This window comes from Bos javanicus, chromosome 26 (assembly GCF_032452875.1).
Source record: "Bos javanicus breed banteng chromosome 26, ARS-OSU_banteng_1.0, whole genome shotgun sequence".
Classification (NCBI taxonomy): domain Eukaryota; kingdom Metazoa; phylum Chordata; class Mammalia; order Artiodactyla; family Bovidae; genus Bos; species Bos javanicus.
In genome coordinates this window covers 23189655-23209267 of record NC_083893.1, presented here as the reverse complement: position 1 = coordinate 23209267, position 19613 = coordinate 23189655, and the positions used below count along the sequence as shown (strand labels likewise).

At 43.4% G+C, this 19613-nt stretch overlaps 1 protein-coding gene and 1 pseudogene across 1 annotated transcript in view; one reads left to right on the top strand and one right to left on the bottom strand.

Annotated features, from left to right (window-relative positions):
• The window catches only part of WBP1L (WW domain binding protein 1 like), a 56329-nt gene extending 40543 nt beyond the window's left edge, over window positions 1-15786 (bottom strand). The window contains exon 1 of the mRNA XM_061403304.1: window positions 15582-15786. Within this exon, the coding sequence (XP_061259288.1) occupies window positions 15582-15671 (90 nt within the window). The 5' untranslated portion in view covers window positions 15672-15786. The remainder of the gene's footprint in view (window positions 1-15581) is intronic.
• On the top strand, window positions 4234-4356 carry LOC133239696 (small nucleolar RNA SNORA70; annotated as a pseudogene).
• Window positions 15787-19613: the final 3827 nt, after the last annotated feature.

The window sequence follows — 19613 nt, the reverse complement described above, 5'->3', positions numbered from 1 at the left end:
CCTGCAAGCTAGACTCTGTCAGGGCTCTGGCACTCTACCACTCCTTCTCATGACCCTGGGCCAGTTACTTCACCTCTCTGAGCCTGCACTACTTCTATCAGCATCACCCAGAGGCCGCTCCAAGGCAGCTATTTGTGTGATAAGATGCTCACATGGTTGAAGAAGTTTACGGTCTCTTTTAGAGATTCACGGTGCATGTGCTTTACAGTTAAGCCTCGGAAGGGTCCCACAGTTAAGCAGCTTCTTTAACCCTAAGCCTCCTACACTTCAAACAGCACAGCCTTTCTTACTGAACATTTGTTCATAGAATCATTATCTTATCGCATCTTTCAGCCTCCAAATTCTATTTTCCATCTCTACTCATCAGTCGTGAACTGCTCCCCGCCCCCATACTGTACCCTGAGGGCAGGCGTAGTCAGTCAGGCTCTGGATGGGGGACACTGCTCTGGACGGGGGACACTGCTCTGGACAGCTGAAAGACAAGCCATGCGGGCTGGTCTCCTCTATTCCCCGTGTTTCTCTGAACCTCTGTGCAATCTCTGATAAGAACAGGATTTTCCCAAAACCTCTCCCTACACAATCAGAAGTTAATCTTTCACTTTATATACTGGGCAGAGGCTAGAAATGGATGCATGTATCCCCCATCCCCTAAAAAAAAGACAAAGATTTCAGAGGGATAAAGGAGAGGACTGCCATGATTAAAACTTTACCACTAGAGCTGTTCAAGTGAAAAAAGAAAGACCTGTGGTTGGAAGAGCACTTTTTGATACTCATAGGACTGAAGGGTATCGCTGGGTAGTATAACTTTTCTAAAGTGGTGTAACTCTTCTGGATAATTCCTTATGAAAACAGAAGAACTGTCATAATTAGCTGAATTTTCTCATTAGATTTTTACCTCTAGATCCAAATTAAATTTTCACATGCAAGATCCTCTCCTGTAATATTAAGGAATTATTGTCAAGTTTTTAGGGTGTGGTATGGGAGAGCGGTTATGTTCTGGAACAAAGTTCTTTTATCTTGTAGAGATTCAAACGGAACTATTTATGGTTGAGATGATAGAAGTCTGCAACTTGCTTCAAAATAATTGCAGTGGGGATGAATGAAAGTGAAAGTAGATATAGGTAAAAACAAGACTGGCCAAAATGCTAAATTGCTGAAGTTAGGAGGTAGGTACGTAGGTACTTCATTGTATTATATCATTCTCTTTAGCATTATTTTTGTAAATGTTTAAAATGCTCCATAGTAAAATAAATAAAGGATCTTATTCTGAATAATGTCCATTTTTTACCCTAAATAATATTAAGTTTAGAAAGCCCTAAAAGAACTAGGGAACACCAAAAGCTTGAGTAACAAAAGAACATAAAGTGACATTGATCAAAATTAAAAACAGCTGTATTTTAAAGGACACCATCAACAAAGTGGGAAAAAATCAACAGAGAACAGGGAAAAGATATTTGCAAACCATTTATCTGATAAGATATTAGATAATGATATCAGGTAAGTATTAACTGTGGGATTCTTCAGAGGCTTAACTGTAGAACACATGTATCATGAATCTCCACAAGAGATGGTAGAAGACTCTGGCCAAGAGAAGGCAGACTCTGTGGGCCTCTTGCAGCAGAAATGACTGTCTCAGAGCCACCTCTAAGCCAGCTCAAGTAATTGGCCCCGGGTCATGAGAATCAGAGGTAGCATGGCTAGGTGTAGAGTGCCAGAACCCTAACAAAGTCTGGTTTTAAAGGAAAATCTCTCCTTGAGCACTCACTCACTGGGATTCCATGGGAAGGCTGCTGTCCCTTCAGTCAGATAAGACTGCTTATTTTAAAATAAGCCAAGGATTGAACAGGCATTTCTCCCAAGAATATAAGCAAATGACCAATAAGAACACAAACAGATGCTCAGCATCACTAGTTATTCAGTTCAGTCACTCAATCGTGTCCGACTCTTTGCGACCCCGTGAATCGCAGCACGCTCCTCCTGCCCCCAATCCCTCCCAGCATCAGAGTCTTTTCCAATGAGTCAACTCTTCGCATGAGGTGGCCAAAGTACTGGAGTTTCAGCTTCAGCATCATTCCCTCCAAAGAAATCCCAGGGCTCATCTCCTTCAGAATAGACTGGTTGTACCTCCTTACAGTCCAAGGGACTCTCAAGAGTCTTCTCCAACACCACAGTTCAAAAGCATCAATTCTTCGGCGCTCAGCCTTCTTCACAGAACCACAATGGGATGCACCCACCAGGATGGTTATGATTATTTAAAAAAAAAAAAAAAAGGCAACAGTGTTAAAGAGTATGTGGAGAAGCTAAAATCCTCACAAATTGGTAGTAGGGATATATAATGGTGCAGCCGCTATGAAAAACAGTTCCTCCAAAGTTAAACAGTGATCATATGACTTAGCAATTCCACTTCTAGGTATATAACCAAGAGAAAGAAAACATATGTCCACTCAAAACTTGTATATTCATGTTCAAAGCAGCATTATTCATAATAAACCAAAGTGGAAAGAGCCCAAATGTCCATCAGTGAAGAACTAAATGTGTTACATACATACAATGGAATATTCATTGGCCATAAAAAAGGAATAACATATGGCAGCAACATGGATGGACCTAAATACCATCATACTGAGTGAAGTCAGAGACAAACGTCATATACCACTTATATGCGCAATCTAAAAAATTGATACAAATGAACTTATTTGCAAAACAGAAATAGTCACAGATGCAGAAAACAAACTTATGGTTACCAGTAGGAAATACACTGGAAGATTAGGATTGGCAAATACACACTACTATATATAAAATAGATAACTAATAAGGACCTACTGTATAGTACAGGGAAATTGTCTCAATATTCTGTAATACCTACATGGGGAAAAAAATCTAAAAAAGGAGTGGATATAGGTATATGTACTCTTTGGAAGGACTGATGCTAAAGCTGAAACTCCAGTACTTTGGCCACCCCATGCGAAGAGTTGACTCACTGGAAAAGACTCTGATGCTGGGAGGGATTGGGGGCAGGAGGAGAAGGGGACGACAGAGGATGGGATGGCTCGATGGCATCACTGACTCGATGTACATGAGTTTGGGTGAACTCCGGGAGTCGGTGATGGACAGGGAGGCCTGGTGTGCTGCGATTCATGGGGTTGCAAAGAGTCAGACACGACTGAGCGACTGAACTGAACTGAACTGATAACTGATTTACTTTGCTGTACAGCAGAAATGAACACCAGCTTCCCTGATGGCTCAGCAGTAAAGAATCCATCTGCAATGCAGGAGACATGGGTTCAATCCCTGGATCGGGAAGCGCCCCTGGAGGAGGAAATGGCAACCCACTCCAGTATTCTTGTCTAGAAAAAATGCCATAGACAGAGGAGCCTGGCAGTCAATGGGGTCACAAAGAGTCAGACACAACTGAGCAAATAAGCACACATGCACGGAGAAACACAACACTGTAAATCAACTATACTCCAATGAAAATTTTTTAAAAAGGAGTGGCTTACTGACATGTTACAACATGGATGAATCTTGAAAACACAATGCTAAGTGAAAGAAGCCAGTCATAAAACAGCACATGGTATATGATTCCATTTACATGAATTGATCAAAATGGACAAGTCCACAGAGACAGAAAGTCAATTAGTGGTTGCCAGGGATTTGAGGGATCTTGGAAGGAGGGGTGGGAATGACTGCTGATAACAGCACTTCTTTTGTAATTGATGAAAATGTTCTGAAAGTAGATAGTGGTGATGGTGGCCCAAACTTGTGAATACACTAGAACTCACTGAATTGTATATTCCAAGAGAGTGAATTGTATGGTATGTGAATTACATCTCAGTAAAGCCGTATTAGGTCTGGCATCCTGCAATCCATAGGGTCGTAAAGAGCTGGATGTGACTGAGTGACTCAACAACAAAAGCTGTATTAAAAAAATAAAATAAAAGCAAGCCTCAGAAAGCATTCTCAACTCAGAAGAGGAAGTACCAAATGGAGGTTGGGGACTGGTGTCAAGAAGCCTCAGGGAGCCCCTCAGCTCAGTAAGTACATTGTGAGCTGAGAGCAGCCAGATCTTCAAGTGGCAGCGCTGGGGACAGAATGAACGATGATCCAAAACCCCCCCTCTCTTCCTTGCTCAAGAGAGTACAATGGTGTGTATATCAGAGTAACAGCATATACCCTAACTTACCTGCTCTAAGAATAAATAATTTCACACTTTACTATTAGAAACCAATTGTTTTGCAGCCAATTAAGCTGATCATGGGGGCCTGGTGCAAAGGCTGCAAACAGCAGCCTCCTCGGTAGTGTATGCAGCCTGTTGCCTGTGCGCAAAGGTTGCTCAAAGGGATCCTGGAGACAGCCCTTTCCAGGACTTTCAAGACTGGCATGCTGTCCCCAGTCAAGGTTCCAGACAGGTAGGCTCAGTGTCTTTGGAAGGCCTCAGTGGCCAGTGGCCTTCCAAAGGGCATAGTGGTCAGGGTCCACGTTGGCCAAATTATAATGTCTATCCGTACCAAGCAGCAGAAAAAGGAGCATATGACTGAAGCCCTCCTTGGGGCCAAGTTCAAGCTCCCTGGCCATCAGAAGGTCCACGTCTCCAAGAAGTGGGGATTCACTAAGTTTAATGAGGATGAAAACATGGGAACAGAAGAGTGGCTCACCCCAGATGGCTGTGGGGTCAAATACATCCCTAATATTGGCCCCTGCACTCGTGAGAGCCATGGTGCTGTCTCCTCCTTACTCATACCCACCAGTAAGTCCTACTTTCCTGTCCAAAATAAAATGGCGAAAAAACACCTCTCACCTGATTGCCAAGGGGGATGGTATGTAAAGTGATTCATGTTCAGTTTGGACAAGGAGTAAACCAAAATGTATTCTTAAATCCCTCCACCAAAAATAAGTCTTGCGTCAGTAAGGGAATGGAGAAGCCTTAATGTTCACCAGAGCTAAAATAATTAATAATAACAACAACAAAGGTTAACATTTGCCCAGTAATTACTATGTGGCAGGTACTGCCTATAGGCTAGGTGCTAATATCCCATTTTACAGATGAGGATACTGAGTTAACTAACTAGCCCAAGGTTATATGGAAGTAATCTGGCTCTAGAGTCTGCACTCTTCAACAATGCCAGTTTCAAGCATCTCTTCTTCTGGGATACTACCATGGAAGGGTGGTAGTTTGGGCTTGAAATTAAACTCGTGTGCCTCACAGCGACTGGCCAACAGCTCCAGGCACCTGCCTGACATTCTCGAGGGGACCACAAACCACTTCTTTTGGCAGATGGGCAGGCATTTCTACCCTCCTCTGGCTACAAGCCCACTGCCCTTGGGTGAATCCTGCTCCACAGCAAAGGGAGCAACCAGTTTGCAGACAGGGAGGAGACCTCTAGGCCTTTGAGGAAGTAAACCGAAATGGTCTCTAGAAGCCTGTGTTAAGAATCAGAAGACACATCTTCAAGGATAAGCAGAAGGCGCCAGTGAAGAAATGTTACTCACGTGTGTGGGGAAGTAAGCCCTACTAATGGGAATGTGAGCTGATACAACCGTGTTGGGAAGCAACTTGGCACTGTTGGCCCCGAATTCCAAATGTCCACACGTTATAACCCCATAACCCCTAATTCCACTTCTAGGAATCTAGCAAATTGCAGACAGAAATAAGTGCAACAATGGTCACTATAGCACAGTGTGAAAATGCAGAACCTTGGACACAATGTATGTTCATTAATGGAGGGGTGGTTAAATAACTTTTGATCTCAAGCAGTAACATACAGGCATTAAAAAAAAATCACGAGGCATACACGCCATATGAAAAGAAGTCTACAATATATGAAGGTTTAAAAGAAGTGCATATTGTTAAAATACTACATGTAAAGTATCCATTTTTGTTTCAAAAACAAATGAAAGATTCTATTCAATACTCTAATGGCTCACATGGGAAAAGAGTCTAAAAAATAGTGGATATGTGTATATGTATAACTGATTTGCTCTGCTATACACCTGAAACACAATATTGTAAATTCAATAAAATTACATACTCCAATAAAATTTAAAAAATAAATGAAAGAAAACAAAGAATGCTACCCATACCAACAATTTCATGTATTTTATGTGTATATAAATTTATACATAGGAGTTATATTGCTGTATCTATAAATATGCAGCATAAGCAGAAAAACCACCAAAAATACACACCAAACCACAAACTTTCAATTTTTCCCCTAAGTATTTTTGTATTTCTCTGTTACTTATCATTGTTATGAGCCATTATTATTTTTGTGTAATTAAAAACTGATATGAAAACGTAACTTAAAGCCCAAAGAAAAGCAGCAATCGGGTCTAAAAAAGGCAATGGAGAGACAGCCAGAGTGGACCTTCTTCTGAATCAGGCCAGAGCAGGTTTTCTGCTCCTCACCCCCATCCACCACAGCAGCAGCAGCAAGAGGATTTGCATATTTGAAAACAAGGGGCTCAAGAAAATAGAAAGAAGTACACAGGATGAACTTCTTACACTATTCAACTCTATATTTAAGTCCCAAAGAGCTACAGTGCTCCAACATCCCAGTGCAGAAAGCCAAATATTAACGTTCTCTCCCAAATAAACCACAAATATGTAAATCCAATCGATAAACTAAGCTATGGTGCTTTCATTCTGTGTTTGATTGGTTAACACAACCAGAGTGAAATTGCCAGGTGAAATCTTAGATGAGGAATATAATTTTTAAATGGGGAACAAATAACAGTTATGAGAAATATGATTATTTTCTCCATGAACAGCATGCTTCTGATCTATAAGAATGTATAATAAAATAGTGTTACAACATAATCCGTCTTGCTCCATATTTAAAAATCAAAACAGATATTTTTTTATAACTTCACTCTAAGATCCACGATTCCAAGCCACAAATATTCTTACAACATCTTACATTCACTCTCATCTCTTCCAAAACAAATTTAAATTCTTTAAAACACCTAAGATTGTGAATCAAAACTGAGCCGTGACACTATGAGAGTGACGATGGCACCAGGAATAGAAGATACACAGCTCATCTGCTGTCCCACAGAGGAAAGTATGGAAAGATGAAAACCAAAAGTAAATAAATCCGGCTATGGGAATGTAGCTGAGTGAGTGAGAGGATCCAAAAAAACCCCATCCAGGCAAGACTCACAAGTATGAAAGGATGACGGACTTTAATTCCCACACTGGGAAAGCCCAGAATTGTATCAACAAGCTGCAGAATTCAATAGAATGCGGTTTGTTTCCCTTTTCCTTACCTCCCAGGTTGCAGTATTCTGGATTTATTGTATTTCTTTGTTTGTGGTTTCCACATTGCATGTGGGTTTTTGGCCAGACTTGGCTCCACCTAGTGGATCTGTAAAGGATGGGCCAAAAGGGCGGTGCCCACGGCTGTCTGCTGTGTGCTGCTGAGCAGACAGGTCACCCAGATCCACTGTCACCACTCCTTGTCACCCAGTGGCCACGCTGTGTGGTCAGAGTAGGCTTCAGTGGCCCCAACAAAGCCTACCATTGAGGCTGCAGGGCAAAGAATGAACCCGCGTCACTGGACTACCTGGTCTTCACGGTCCCTCAAACATCAGTCCAGCTACTTAGGCAAGAAAGAACGAGGCCCTCAGGTGCGTGACTTGGCCAGGCATTCTACAGCAGTTGGAATTTTAAATCCAAAGCCATCTAAGTTCCCCACAGCACCCACAGAGTAGTCAGCCTGTGCCCGGTATCCACAGATGAGCTGCGTCCTGGGGCCTGGCAAAAGGACTCTCCTCCAGACACAGCCCCGCTGAGGTCCAGGACCGTAAGCTTCCATCGTGGCGACAGGAGGACATCTAATGGTTTCTACAGGCTGAGCGTGTGTGAGAACTAACATTTGTGAGGCCAAAAATGAGAGGAGAGTGAAGACTTGGAATGAGCAAAGGAAAAAGTTCTAAGAACATGACTCAGTTCAGAGTGATTACGGGACCATGGAGGACACAGAAAAGGAAGTGACTGGCCATCCCGCTTTCACTGGGGCGAAAACAAACATGTTCTTAAAGTGAAACCACAAGGGTAGACCAAAGTGAGAGGAAAGAAAGTTCAAGATGGGGTGACTGAGGGAGGCTCACCTGCTTACTGAACCACAGACTGAAAAAAATGTGCTTTTGTCAAAACTGTTGATGTTGGCTGACAAAGCGAAGCTGACTGGTAACGCACGTCAACACGACAGAGACTAATCAAGATTCAGGACATCAAAGCTTTAAACTGTCCCACCTGAAATTTGTTGTCAGAGGTTATCTCACACACATCTCTTTATAGGAAAGCAAATCCCAAGATGCTGAACAGGAGCCGGTAAGGGGAAAGCAGGTACCACACAAGGGTTCCTCCACCTTGGCACTACTGATATTTTGGGCCAGACAATTCTCTGTTGTGGGGGGACTACCCTCAACGTTTAGCAGCACCCCTGGCCTTCACACAACAGACGCCAGTAATGTTCCTGAGTTATGACAATCACATGTTTCCAGGGACTTCCCTGGTGGTTCAGCGGTTAAGAAACTCTCATGCAATGCTGGGTATGTGGGTTCCATTCCTGGTCAGGGAACTAAGATCCCATGTGCCCTGGAGCAAGCCCACACACCATAATAACTGAGCCTGAGTACTTCAACAAGAAAGCCAGAGTGCCACAACTAGGGCTCGATGCAGCCAAAAATAAATACTTAAAAAAAAAATAGATTCCAGACACTGACAAATGTCCTCAGGAAAAATTGTTCCCAATTGAGAAGACCACTCTACATAGGTTCACCATGAAAAGTTACCTACACAAGTAAAAGATCAGAATTGAACTTAAACTCAGACATAGAACAGGATCAAGGAAGTCACTTGAAACTCCCCAAATCTCAGTTTCTGAACCTAGTTTGAGAGGTAACACCAACTTACCAATCACAATGAACTCTGAGGACCCTCAAAAATAATAGTAGTGGTGAAGTGAAGTCGCTCAGTCATGTCCAACTCTTTGCAACCCCATGGACTGTAGCCTACCAGGGTCCTCTGTCCATGGGATAAGTATTATTATATTTAATAACCATTAAGTATACTCCAAAAGCTTTACATACAGTATGTCTTTTCACCTCCCAACAAATCTATAAGGTACATGCTATTACTATCCCCATTTTACAGATGAGGAAACTGAGGCACAAAAAAGTTAAATACTTTGCTCAAGGATAGTAAGTGGAAGAATCAAGTTTGGAACTCACATAGTCTGCCCCCACAACCCATGACTCCACCACTACATTAGACCATATTCCAGCTCCACACTGGAAAACTGTTAGATGTGCATTATCTAATAGGTGGTCAGTAGCCACAATATCCGGAGAAAGCAATGGCACCCCACTCCAGTACTCTTGCCTGGAAAATCCCGTGGACAGAGGAGCCTGGAAGGCTGCAGTCCATGGGGTCGATGAGGGTTGGACACGACTGAGCGACTTCACTTTCACTTTTCACTTTCATGCACTGGAGAAGGAAATGGCAACCCACTCCAGTGTTCTTGCCTGGAAAATCCCAGGGACGGGGGAGCCTGGTGGGTTGCGGTCTATGGGGTCGCACAGAGTCGGACACGACTGAAGCGACTTAGCAGCAGCAGCAGCCACAATATCATACCATATCATTCCAGACTTCTGGAAAACAGTCTGGCAGTTTCTCAAAAGGTTACACAAAGACTTATTAGACCCAGCAATTTCACTATTAGGTATATACCCAAGAGAAATGAAAACATATCTACATAAAAACGTGTACATGCATGTACACAGCAGCATTATTCATAATAGCCCAAAAGGGGAAACAGCCCAAATGTCCATCAACTGATGAATGGATAAATACAATGTGGTACATTCATACAAATGAATATTGGCCATAAAAAAGGGAATGAAATGCTGATACATGCAAATAAATACCAATAGATCAACATGGAAGAAACTTGAAAACATGATGCTAAGTCAAAGAAGCCAGTTACAAAGGACCACATGGTATATGACTCTATTTATACAGAATGTCCACAATGGGCAAATCCAAAGAGACAGAAGGTAGATTAGCAGTTGCAGGGGCCGGAGGAGGAAGGGGTATAATGGGGAAGGGCTGCTAATGGTTATGCAGTTTCTGTGTGGAGCGACGAAAATGTTCTAAAATTACATAGTAGAGATGCTTACACAACCCTGTGACTTACTGAAAAAATATATTTTCTGTACACTTTAAAAGTATGAATCCTTTGCCAAGTGAATTATCTCTCAATAAAGTTGATATGAAAAAATTAAATGTCATTAAAAATTCAGTTTCTCAGTTATCCTAGTCACATTTTAAGTGTTTAGTAGCCACACATGGACAGCACAGATACAGATGATTTCCAACATCATATAAGTTCTACTGGACAGCACTGCTTCAACAATGGATAAAAGGCCTCCTTACCATCTAACTGCAGCCCACCTTTCAAGTCTCAACCTACTCTCACAGTCCTCTGCACACCCACAGGCAAAGCTTCCACCACAGACTGTGTGCCTCTTCCAAAAACTCCATTCCCACTCTTTCATACTGGAATAACCACCACCCCCCCCCCCAACTTCCTGGTCCACAGACATCCTACTTAATCTTATCAACCTAGAAAGCCCTGTCCAAATGCCTCTCCCTCTATGAAGCATTCCCTAAATCCCCACCTTCCCCCAGTCCTAGCCATGGTTCCCATAGTCCTTTGCATGCACTCCCATTATAGGGACTCATTACAATCCTTAAGACCCTTGGACAGCAAGGAGATCAAACCAGTTGACCCTAAAGGAAATCAGTCCTGAATAGTCACTGGAAGGACTGATGCTGAAGCTCCAATACTTTGGCCGCCTGATGCAAAGAGCTGATTCATTGGAGAAGACCCTGATGCTGGGAAAAACTGAAGGCAGGAAGAGAAGGGGACGACAGAGGATGAGATGGTTGGATGGCATCACTGATTCAATGGACATGAGTTGGAGCAAACTCTGGGAGATAGCGAAGGACAGGGAAGCCTAGCATGCTGCAGTCCATGGGGTCGCAGAGTCAGATATCACTGAGCAACTGAACAACCATTACAGCACTGATCCCTCCAGATTACAAATCAGTGTTTGTTATCTGTCTTTCTCACAAGATTATCATCTCCTTGAGGACAGGGAGCTGGTTACTCATTTGAGGGTTCCCAGTGCCTAATGGCACCCCACTCTAGTACTCTTGCCTGGAAAATCCCATGGGTGGAGGAGCCTGGTAGGCTACAGTCCATGGGGTCGCTAAGAGTCAGACACAACTGAGAGACTTCATTTTCACTTTCATGCATTGGAGAAGGAAATGGCACCCCACTCCAGTACTCTTGCCAGGAGAATCCCAGGGACAGGGGAGCCTGGTAGGCTGCTGTCCATGAGGTCGCACAGAGTCAGACATGACTGAAGCGACTTAGCAGCAGCAGCAGCAGTGCCTAGGAATAATAATAGCCTGCTGCAAAGAACGAACGTTTCAGTACATGTTTGCTGGAGTCTACTGAAAGGATTTACATAAGCAACTCGTGGTGTTGATTTTAGACAACTGCTCACTTTGGTGTGTAAAATAGGCTAAGAAAGAGAAAGAAAGAGGATAAGAATTTGAAAGTCTCATAACTCACTATTCTACAAGAAGGAATGAGGGTGGTCGCACTATAATGCTGTAGTTAGGAAAGAAGAGTGGAGCAGGGCTTCTGGACTGAGAACTAGGGCAGCAGAAACACGTAATGGTGGGGGGAAGGGATACACTATTGGGGGGTGTGGTGGGAAAAAACAAACCATGACCTAGGGCCCCTGTCCAACTCAAAGTTTGAAGCATGGCAGAGGGAAGGTAAGGACCACATCTCTACAGATTTGCGCCCAACCTATCGGTTGGATCACTTTATGGAAAAAGACATTTCTACTAAAGCTTTAAACACTACAGTCAGATTTTTCCAGTTGAATCTAACCAACAAGAAAAAGAAAGAAACTCTGTATCTCCATCATAATTCAACTGAAAGAGACAAATGTCAAGGCCTTCCTGTTTGGAGACCCACAGCTTTTTTATTCTTTATAGATTCACAGAATCACATCTGAGTTGCAAAGATCTACAGGAGAATTAAGTCTAAGTTCCTAATCACAGAAAGAATTAAACTGATGAACTTATCTGGGCCAGGATGGCAGGAAATAATTGTTCCAGTGCAGAACTGGAACCAGAGAAAGAAAGCTGCCAAATATTATCTGATATGAAATGTAGGTTTTTAAAAGAGATTGTATTATGAAAAAGAATTTATCTGTATATACATATATGCATGTGTGTGTTTATATACACGTATGTATATACACATGTGTGTGTGCACATGTTTCTATACACACACACACGTGTGTGTGTTAATCACTCAGTCTTGTCTGACTCTTTGCGATCCTATGAACTGTAGCCCACCAGGCTCCTCTGTCCATGGAATTCTCCAGGCAAGAATACTGGAGTGGGTGGCCATTTCCTTCTCCAGGGATCTTCCTGATCCAGGGACTTGGGTCTTCTGCATTGCAGGCAGATTCTTTACTGTCTGAGCAACCAGGGAGCTGAGATACACACACATATTTACATAACTGAATCACTTTGCTGTACACCAGAAACTAACACAACATTGTAAATAAATTCAGTTCAGTTCAGTTGCTCAGTCGTGTCCGACTCTTTGCGACCCCATGAATCGCAGCACGCCAGGCCTCCCTGTCCATCACCAACTCCTGGAGTTCACTCAAACTCATGTCCATCAGTGGAGTCGGTAATGCCATCCAGCCATCTCATCCTCTGTCATCCCCTTCTCCTCCTGCCGCCAATCCCTCCCAGCATCAGAGTCTTTTCCAATGAGTCAACTATTCACATGAGGTGGCCAAAGTATTGGAGTTTCAGCTTTAGCATCAGTCCTTCCAACACCCAGGACTGATCTCCTTTAGAATGGACTTTAATTAAAAAGATTGTATCTGATAGAGCCATGTCAAGAGAAAAAAAATGCAATGAGGTACCCATACCACTTTCAATACGGAAAGAGTACAGAGAGTCCTCCTCAATTCAGAGCTAGCCAGAAGCTACTTGTTGAAACAAGGACAGCAAGTACCTGAAGTACATCCTATACCAAGTGGTCTCTAATTTTTTTTTTTTTCACTGATTTCTGTAAACCAAAAAAAAAAAAAAATCAACAAAAACCAAAAACTAAATTAACTAAATTGTGGGGGATTCAGAGTTAATTATTATAGAGTAACTTCCATTTCAAAGGTCAAAATTCACAAAACAATTCTCACCATAGATACTGAGAAAGAGAGTCTGTAAGATGAAGGCAGGAGTGTTCGGGGGAAAGGGTCAGGGGGATAGACTACTCATTTCAGAAACTTCCCCTTCTCTGCAGGACCTGTAACAACCTAATTGCTGCCGTCCAGTGTTAGCATCCATCCAAACGGAACAAAGTACAAAAGCCGCCCTGTCCCCCAAGTAAGAATCGGAAGTGCCAGAGAGATGATAAGCAAACAGCCTGTGATCCACAAATGGCAACGAGGGCATTACACTGAGGATCCCTCCCACATCTTCTCTCCACCTCCTAGGCTTCCATGACCTGGGAAGGAACCACCATTTTCCATTCGGTTAAAGAAATGGATCTGGTTCCCACCAGATGCCAATCACTGCTCTCCACTAGGGAGATGCAGTCCACAGGCCCAGGGAACCCAGCTCCAAAGCCTGCACTGTTCCTAAATCAACCCCCTAGTAATGCTAATTACTGGTTATTGGGAACAGTCTTTAGAGATATTTAAGTGCAGGTGTAAAGGAAAAGCAACAGTTTATTCTATATTTTACTCAATATCTACACTTCTTAGCTTGACCAGTCCTAAGGGCAGTAACTTTTCTAATAAAGAAAACTTATTTCTCCTGCCAGTTTATGATTTTAACTAAGAAAAGAAAGAACCCCAACAAAGGCTAGAACAGAAGAGTCCCAGCCCAAGAAAAGGGAATGTGCTGGGCTAGAAAATGAGCTCTGCTCCTTTCACATGTAATTTCTAATATACATAAATACAGTCTTTGAGAAGAGCAGGTGATACTTCCACAGACAGATGAAACAGCAAATTCTGGAAGAGCCACACAATGGAATATTATTCACCCATAAAAAAGGAAAGAAATACATGCTACAATGTGAATAATCCTTGAAAACTTTATGCTAAGGGAAAGAAGCCAGATACAAAAGGTCATATATTGTAAGATTCCATTTACATGGAATATCCTGAATAGATACATCTATGGACACAGAAAGTAGACTGATGTTTGCCAGGGGCTGCGAGGAGGCGAAACAGGGAGGAACTGCTTAATGATAGTGGGTTTTCTTCCCAGGTGATGAAAATATTCTGGAACTACATGGAGGCAGTGGTTGCTCAACACTGTGAATGTACTAAACACCACTTAAGTGTTCACTTTAAAATGGTCAAATGGTTTCAAATGATTTATGTTTTATAAATTTTACCTCACTTAAAAAAAAATTAATGTTTTAAATAGAGGATACTAATGGGCATAACATGATGCTCATAAATTCCTAGGAAAAATGATAAGTATTTTTGCTGGCATTCTGCTTCTACTCTTGACCACACCAAGTTCAAGTGCTAAGCTATACTATATAGATTCTGTCATCTTCCTCTGTGTGTGTCTGTGTGTGTAGGCCTTTCTGAAGAGACAGAGAAAACAGAACGGTAAAGCCTTGCCAAATGCAAAGAAGGGAAGGACGGTGATTCCCCCCACTGCACCCCACCCAACGTGGCACCAAGGGTAACGCTCCCATTAAGAGTTTCGAAATGCCAGCAGCGGCTGAAATCTGCACAAGCCACCTAGCAAGAAAAGCTAGGGTGCTCCATTTGTTGACCGTATTGGCATCAGCACCATCCTTTGCTCAAAACTGAGCTGGCCCAGGATAGCATCAGTCACTGGCTTCCCCAGGCCAGTCAACCTAATAGTAAAAACTTGTTACAGCTCAGGTGTGCGCTGCTGCTGAGGGGTCCCAGGCTACTTCATCCCACCTGCCTTCCGAGAGTCCCGCCTCCAACACCACTTAAAATGGGGTAAGAGGCCCCTAGAACATACCCCGATCCAGCTGGAAATAGGTATCCTCTCAGCCCCGCCGCCCTCTCAGGCCGGCTCAATAACCCACGTACCCCTACCCGCACCGACGAACACGCGGCACCGCTGCCTCACAGACCTGCTCCACTGGAGGACACGAATGCGCACCCCACACACGCCCCGCCTGATACCACTATCCATTCACAATCATTCCCGGCCCACCTGACTGAAGTGCCGCCTCAAACGCCCCTCAACTCACTTGGCAGCATGCCTCTGCCTCCTCCCTGATACCAAAACCGTCACAGGTGTCCCTCGGCTAAACATCGACGCCCCCTCAGATCCTGTCCACTCAAGCATGGATGACCGTCTCAGGAGCCCACAACTCTCGATAACAACGTTCCTTTAGGCCCTCTCCAGCCACGCCTCAACGACCCCGAGGCCCCCAGCCTGGCCCCTCAGGCCGCCACACGACCCTCCCCCTTACCTGCGGGGGTTCAGCCCTGACTGACAGGGGGCTGGGCAGCGCCTGGAGGAGCAGGAGCGCCATGCCACCCAGGAGCCTTCTCCTCGCCATCCCCCTCCTGCTCCTGCTCCTCCGCCACGGCGCCGCCACCTCCCTCCTCCTCCTCCCTCTCCTCCTCTTCCCTGTTCTTCCTTCTTCCCTTCTTTTCCTGTTTCACTCTCCCCTCCCGTTTCCGGCTCCGCTTCACCCCGCCCCAGCCCAAACGCCCTCCCAGACACTGGGGTGGTTCTCCAGTTCCTACGCTTCATTGGCCCTTGCCCTTCGTCCATTGGTTAAAAAAGCTGTCGATCAAATCGAAGTTCCGCCTCCTTATGAAGACGGAAAATTGGAGAAATTCAGCCAATGGAAAGTAGGAGGAAGCCGGGCCATCTTGAGTGCTGGGAGGCGGTATAAATGCGTTCGCTCCGCAGAGAGTGGCGGAAGTACCTCCGACGGGGGGCGGGACCATCCAAAACGTGGGTTGAAAAGTCTAAGTCTGGTGTTTACCATCTTGAGTGTGGCGGAACTACTAGATTTCCACGGTTTAGCAAAGAGAAGAGGTTTGGTAATTCTAAAGGGTGTTGGAAAATAAGTTACTTTCAGAAAGTAACCGGGCGCTCTCAAAGAAGAAGGCTACTATAATCTAAAAATCTCTTTGATTTTTTTTGTCTTTAAACACAGCCCCAGTACCAGGTCGGTCCCTCTCTTGGTCTCAAATTGCTCAAGCAGCAGCTTGGGTCAATTTGAATTCCATGTCAGATAGTATCTTTACCTAAGGCACAGTGCTTTGTCAACCCAAGTACTCAGGGAGGAAATTCTATTGACTCTACCTAAGAAATAGCTCCAGTGTTTCAACCTGTTTTCTCATTTTTTGGCTAAATACAGACAGGCTTCCTGCTGCCCAGCCAGTTGCTAATTCTTCCCTCTCGAATTTCTTTCACAGGTCAGAACACAGGTGCTCTACTACCTAAAAGCAAATATCATTGTCTCAGGACTTCCCCTCTCAAAATACTGCAACTACCTACAGAATTTATCATCCGAATTTATCAGTACGGTCCTTTCTGTGTCCTGGCCCCTGCATACTTCTTTATCTCACCTGCTGCCACTACGTTTTCTGCACGCTCTCTCATTACCCACAGTTAAGAGATCCTCAGCGTACTGTGCTAGACAGCACACTTAACTTCATTTACACATTATGCTGTGCTTATTAGCTCAGTCGTGTCCCCCTCTTTGGGACCCCATGGACTGTAGCCCGCTAGGCTCTTTTGTCCATGAGGATTCTCCAAGCAAGAATACTGGACTGGGTTGCCATGCCTTCCTCCAGGGCATCTTCCCAACCCAGGGATGGAAGCCAGGTCTCCTGTGTTGCGGGCTCATTCTTTACCATCTGAGCCACCAGGGAAGCCCAAATACACATACAGTTTCCCCTTTATAAATTCCCAGTTCCCGCCCTCTTGTTTCTCTTGAATTCACAAAACACCACACCGTGTATCTATAGTTTCTACCTGCCTGCCCTTCCCCCTAGATTTATAGCTTTTTGTATGGCCATACCACGTCTTACTCGTTTTTCTTTTTTTAAAAAGAAATCCCTACAACCATGTACAGGCCCCAACCATGAGCTCCATCAATATTGGGAAAATAAACAAATGAAGACTCACAGCAGACAAGCCAGCTTCCTTTAGCTGACAATTTCCTCTCAAAAGCCTGCCAAAGCATTTTAGAGCCTGGCCGGGTCTAGCCACAGCTGAGCCCAAGGAAGTTTGTTCTTGGCTTAAATGGTGGCAAAGTAGGAAACAAGTAAGTGAAGAAATTGGTTCTGTCTCTATGTTGATCCTACTTTCCCAAGTGCTGCAAAGAGTGACAAGTATTTTTGCCAATCTTAAATTTCTTAGAAATGCATCCATTCCACAATCAAACTCCCTAGAGGAGAAGAAAAGATCGAATAACAGGCAGGGGCCATGTTATTCTCTTAGTGCAGAGTCTCAATCCCAGCCTCAAGGAGTTTTAAGTCCTCCACAAAAAAGTCAGTTATCACAGGTGGCCAAAAAGCACACAAAAAGATGCCTGACATCACTAATTGTTAGAGAAATGCAAATCAAAAATACAATGAGGTATTCTCTCACACCAGTCAGAATGATCATCAAAAAAAAAAAAATCTACAAACAAAAAATGATGGAGAGAATATGGAGTAAAGGGAACCCTCCTACACTGTTGGTGGGAATGTAAATTTGTACAGCTGTTATGGAGAACAACATGAAGTTTCCTTAAAAAACTAGAACAAAATAATGCCACTTGCAGCAACATGGATGGATCGAGAGACTGTCACATTCAGTGAAATAAGTCAGCCACAGAAGACAAATACCAAATGATATCACTTATAGTAGAATCTTAAAAAAAAAAAAAAAAGAAGGGTCCAAATGAACTCATTTACAAAACAGAAGTAGAGTCACAGATGCAGAAAACAAACTTATGATCAATACGGAATATTCAAGGGAAGGGATAAATTGGGGGATTGGGATTGACATATACACACTAGTGTATATAAAACAGATAACTAATAAGGACCTACTGTATAGCAGAGGGAACTTGACTCAAAACTCTGTAATGGCCTATATGGAAAAAGAAACTTAAAAATGAGTAGATACATCCCCATGGAAAAGAAATGCAAAAAAGCAAAATGGCTGTCTGGGGAGGCCTTACAAATAGCTGTGAAAAGAAGAGAAGCGAAAAGCAAAGGAGCAAAGGAAAGATATAAGCATCTGAATGCAGAGTTCCAAAGAATAGCAAGAAGAGATAAGAAAGCCTTCCTCAGCGATCAATCCAAAGAAATAGAGGAAAACAACAGAATGGGAAAGACTAGAGCTCTCTTCAAGAAAATTAGAGATTCCAAGGGGACATTCATGCAAAGATGGGCTCGATAAAGGACAGAAATGGTATGGACCTAACAGAAGCAGAAGATATTAAGAAGAGGTGGCAAGAATACACAGAAGAACTGTACAAAAAAGATCTTCATGACCAAGATAATCACGATGGTGTGATCACTCATCTAGAACCAGACATCCTGGAATGTGAAGTCAAGTGGGCCTTAGAAAGCATCACTATGAACAAAGCTACTGGAAGTGATGGAATACCAGTTGAGCTCTTTCAAATCCTGAAAGATGATGCTGTGAAAGTGCTGCACTCAATATGCCAGCACATTTGGAAAACTCAGCAGTGGCCACAGGACTGGAAAAGGTCAGTTTTCATTCCAATCCCAAAGAAAGGCAATGCCAAAGAACACTCAAACTACCACACAATTGCACTCATCTCACACGCTAGTAAAGTAATGCTCAAAATTCTCCAAGCCAGGCTTCAGCAATACGTGAACCGTGAACTTCCAGATGTTCAAGCTGGTTTTAGAAAAGGCAGAGGAATCAGAGATCAAATTGCCAACATCTGCTGGATCATCAAAAAAGCAAAGAGAGTTCCAGAAAAATATCTATTTCTGCTTTATTGACTATGCCAAAGCCTTTGACTGTGTGGATCACAAGAAACTGTGGAAAATTATGAAAGAGATGGGAATACCAGACCACCTGACCTGCCTCTTGAGAAATCTGTATGCAGGTCAGGAAGCAACAGTTAGAACTGGACATGGAACAACAGACTGGTTCCAAATAGGAAAAGGAGTACGTCAAGGTTGTATATTGTCACACTGCTTATTTAACTTCTATGCAGAGTACATCATGAGAAACGCTGGACTGGAAGAAGCACAAGCTGGAATCAAGATTGCCGGGAGAAATATCAATAACCTCAGATATGCAGATGACACCGCCCTTATAGCAGAAAGTGAAGAGGAACTAAAAAGCCTCTTGATGAAAGTGAAAGTGGAGAGTGAAAAAGTTGGCTTAAAGCTCAACATTCAGAAAACGAAGATCATGGCATCCGGTCCCATCATTTCATGGGAAATAGATGGGGAAACAGTGGGAACAGTGTCAGACTTTATTTTTCTGGGCTCCAAAATCACTACAGATGGTG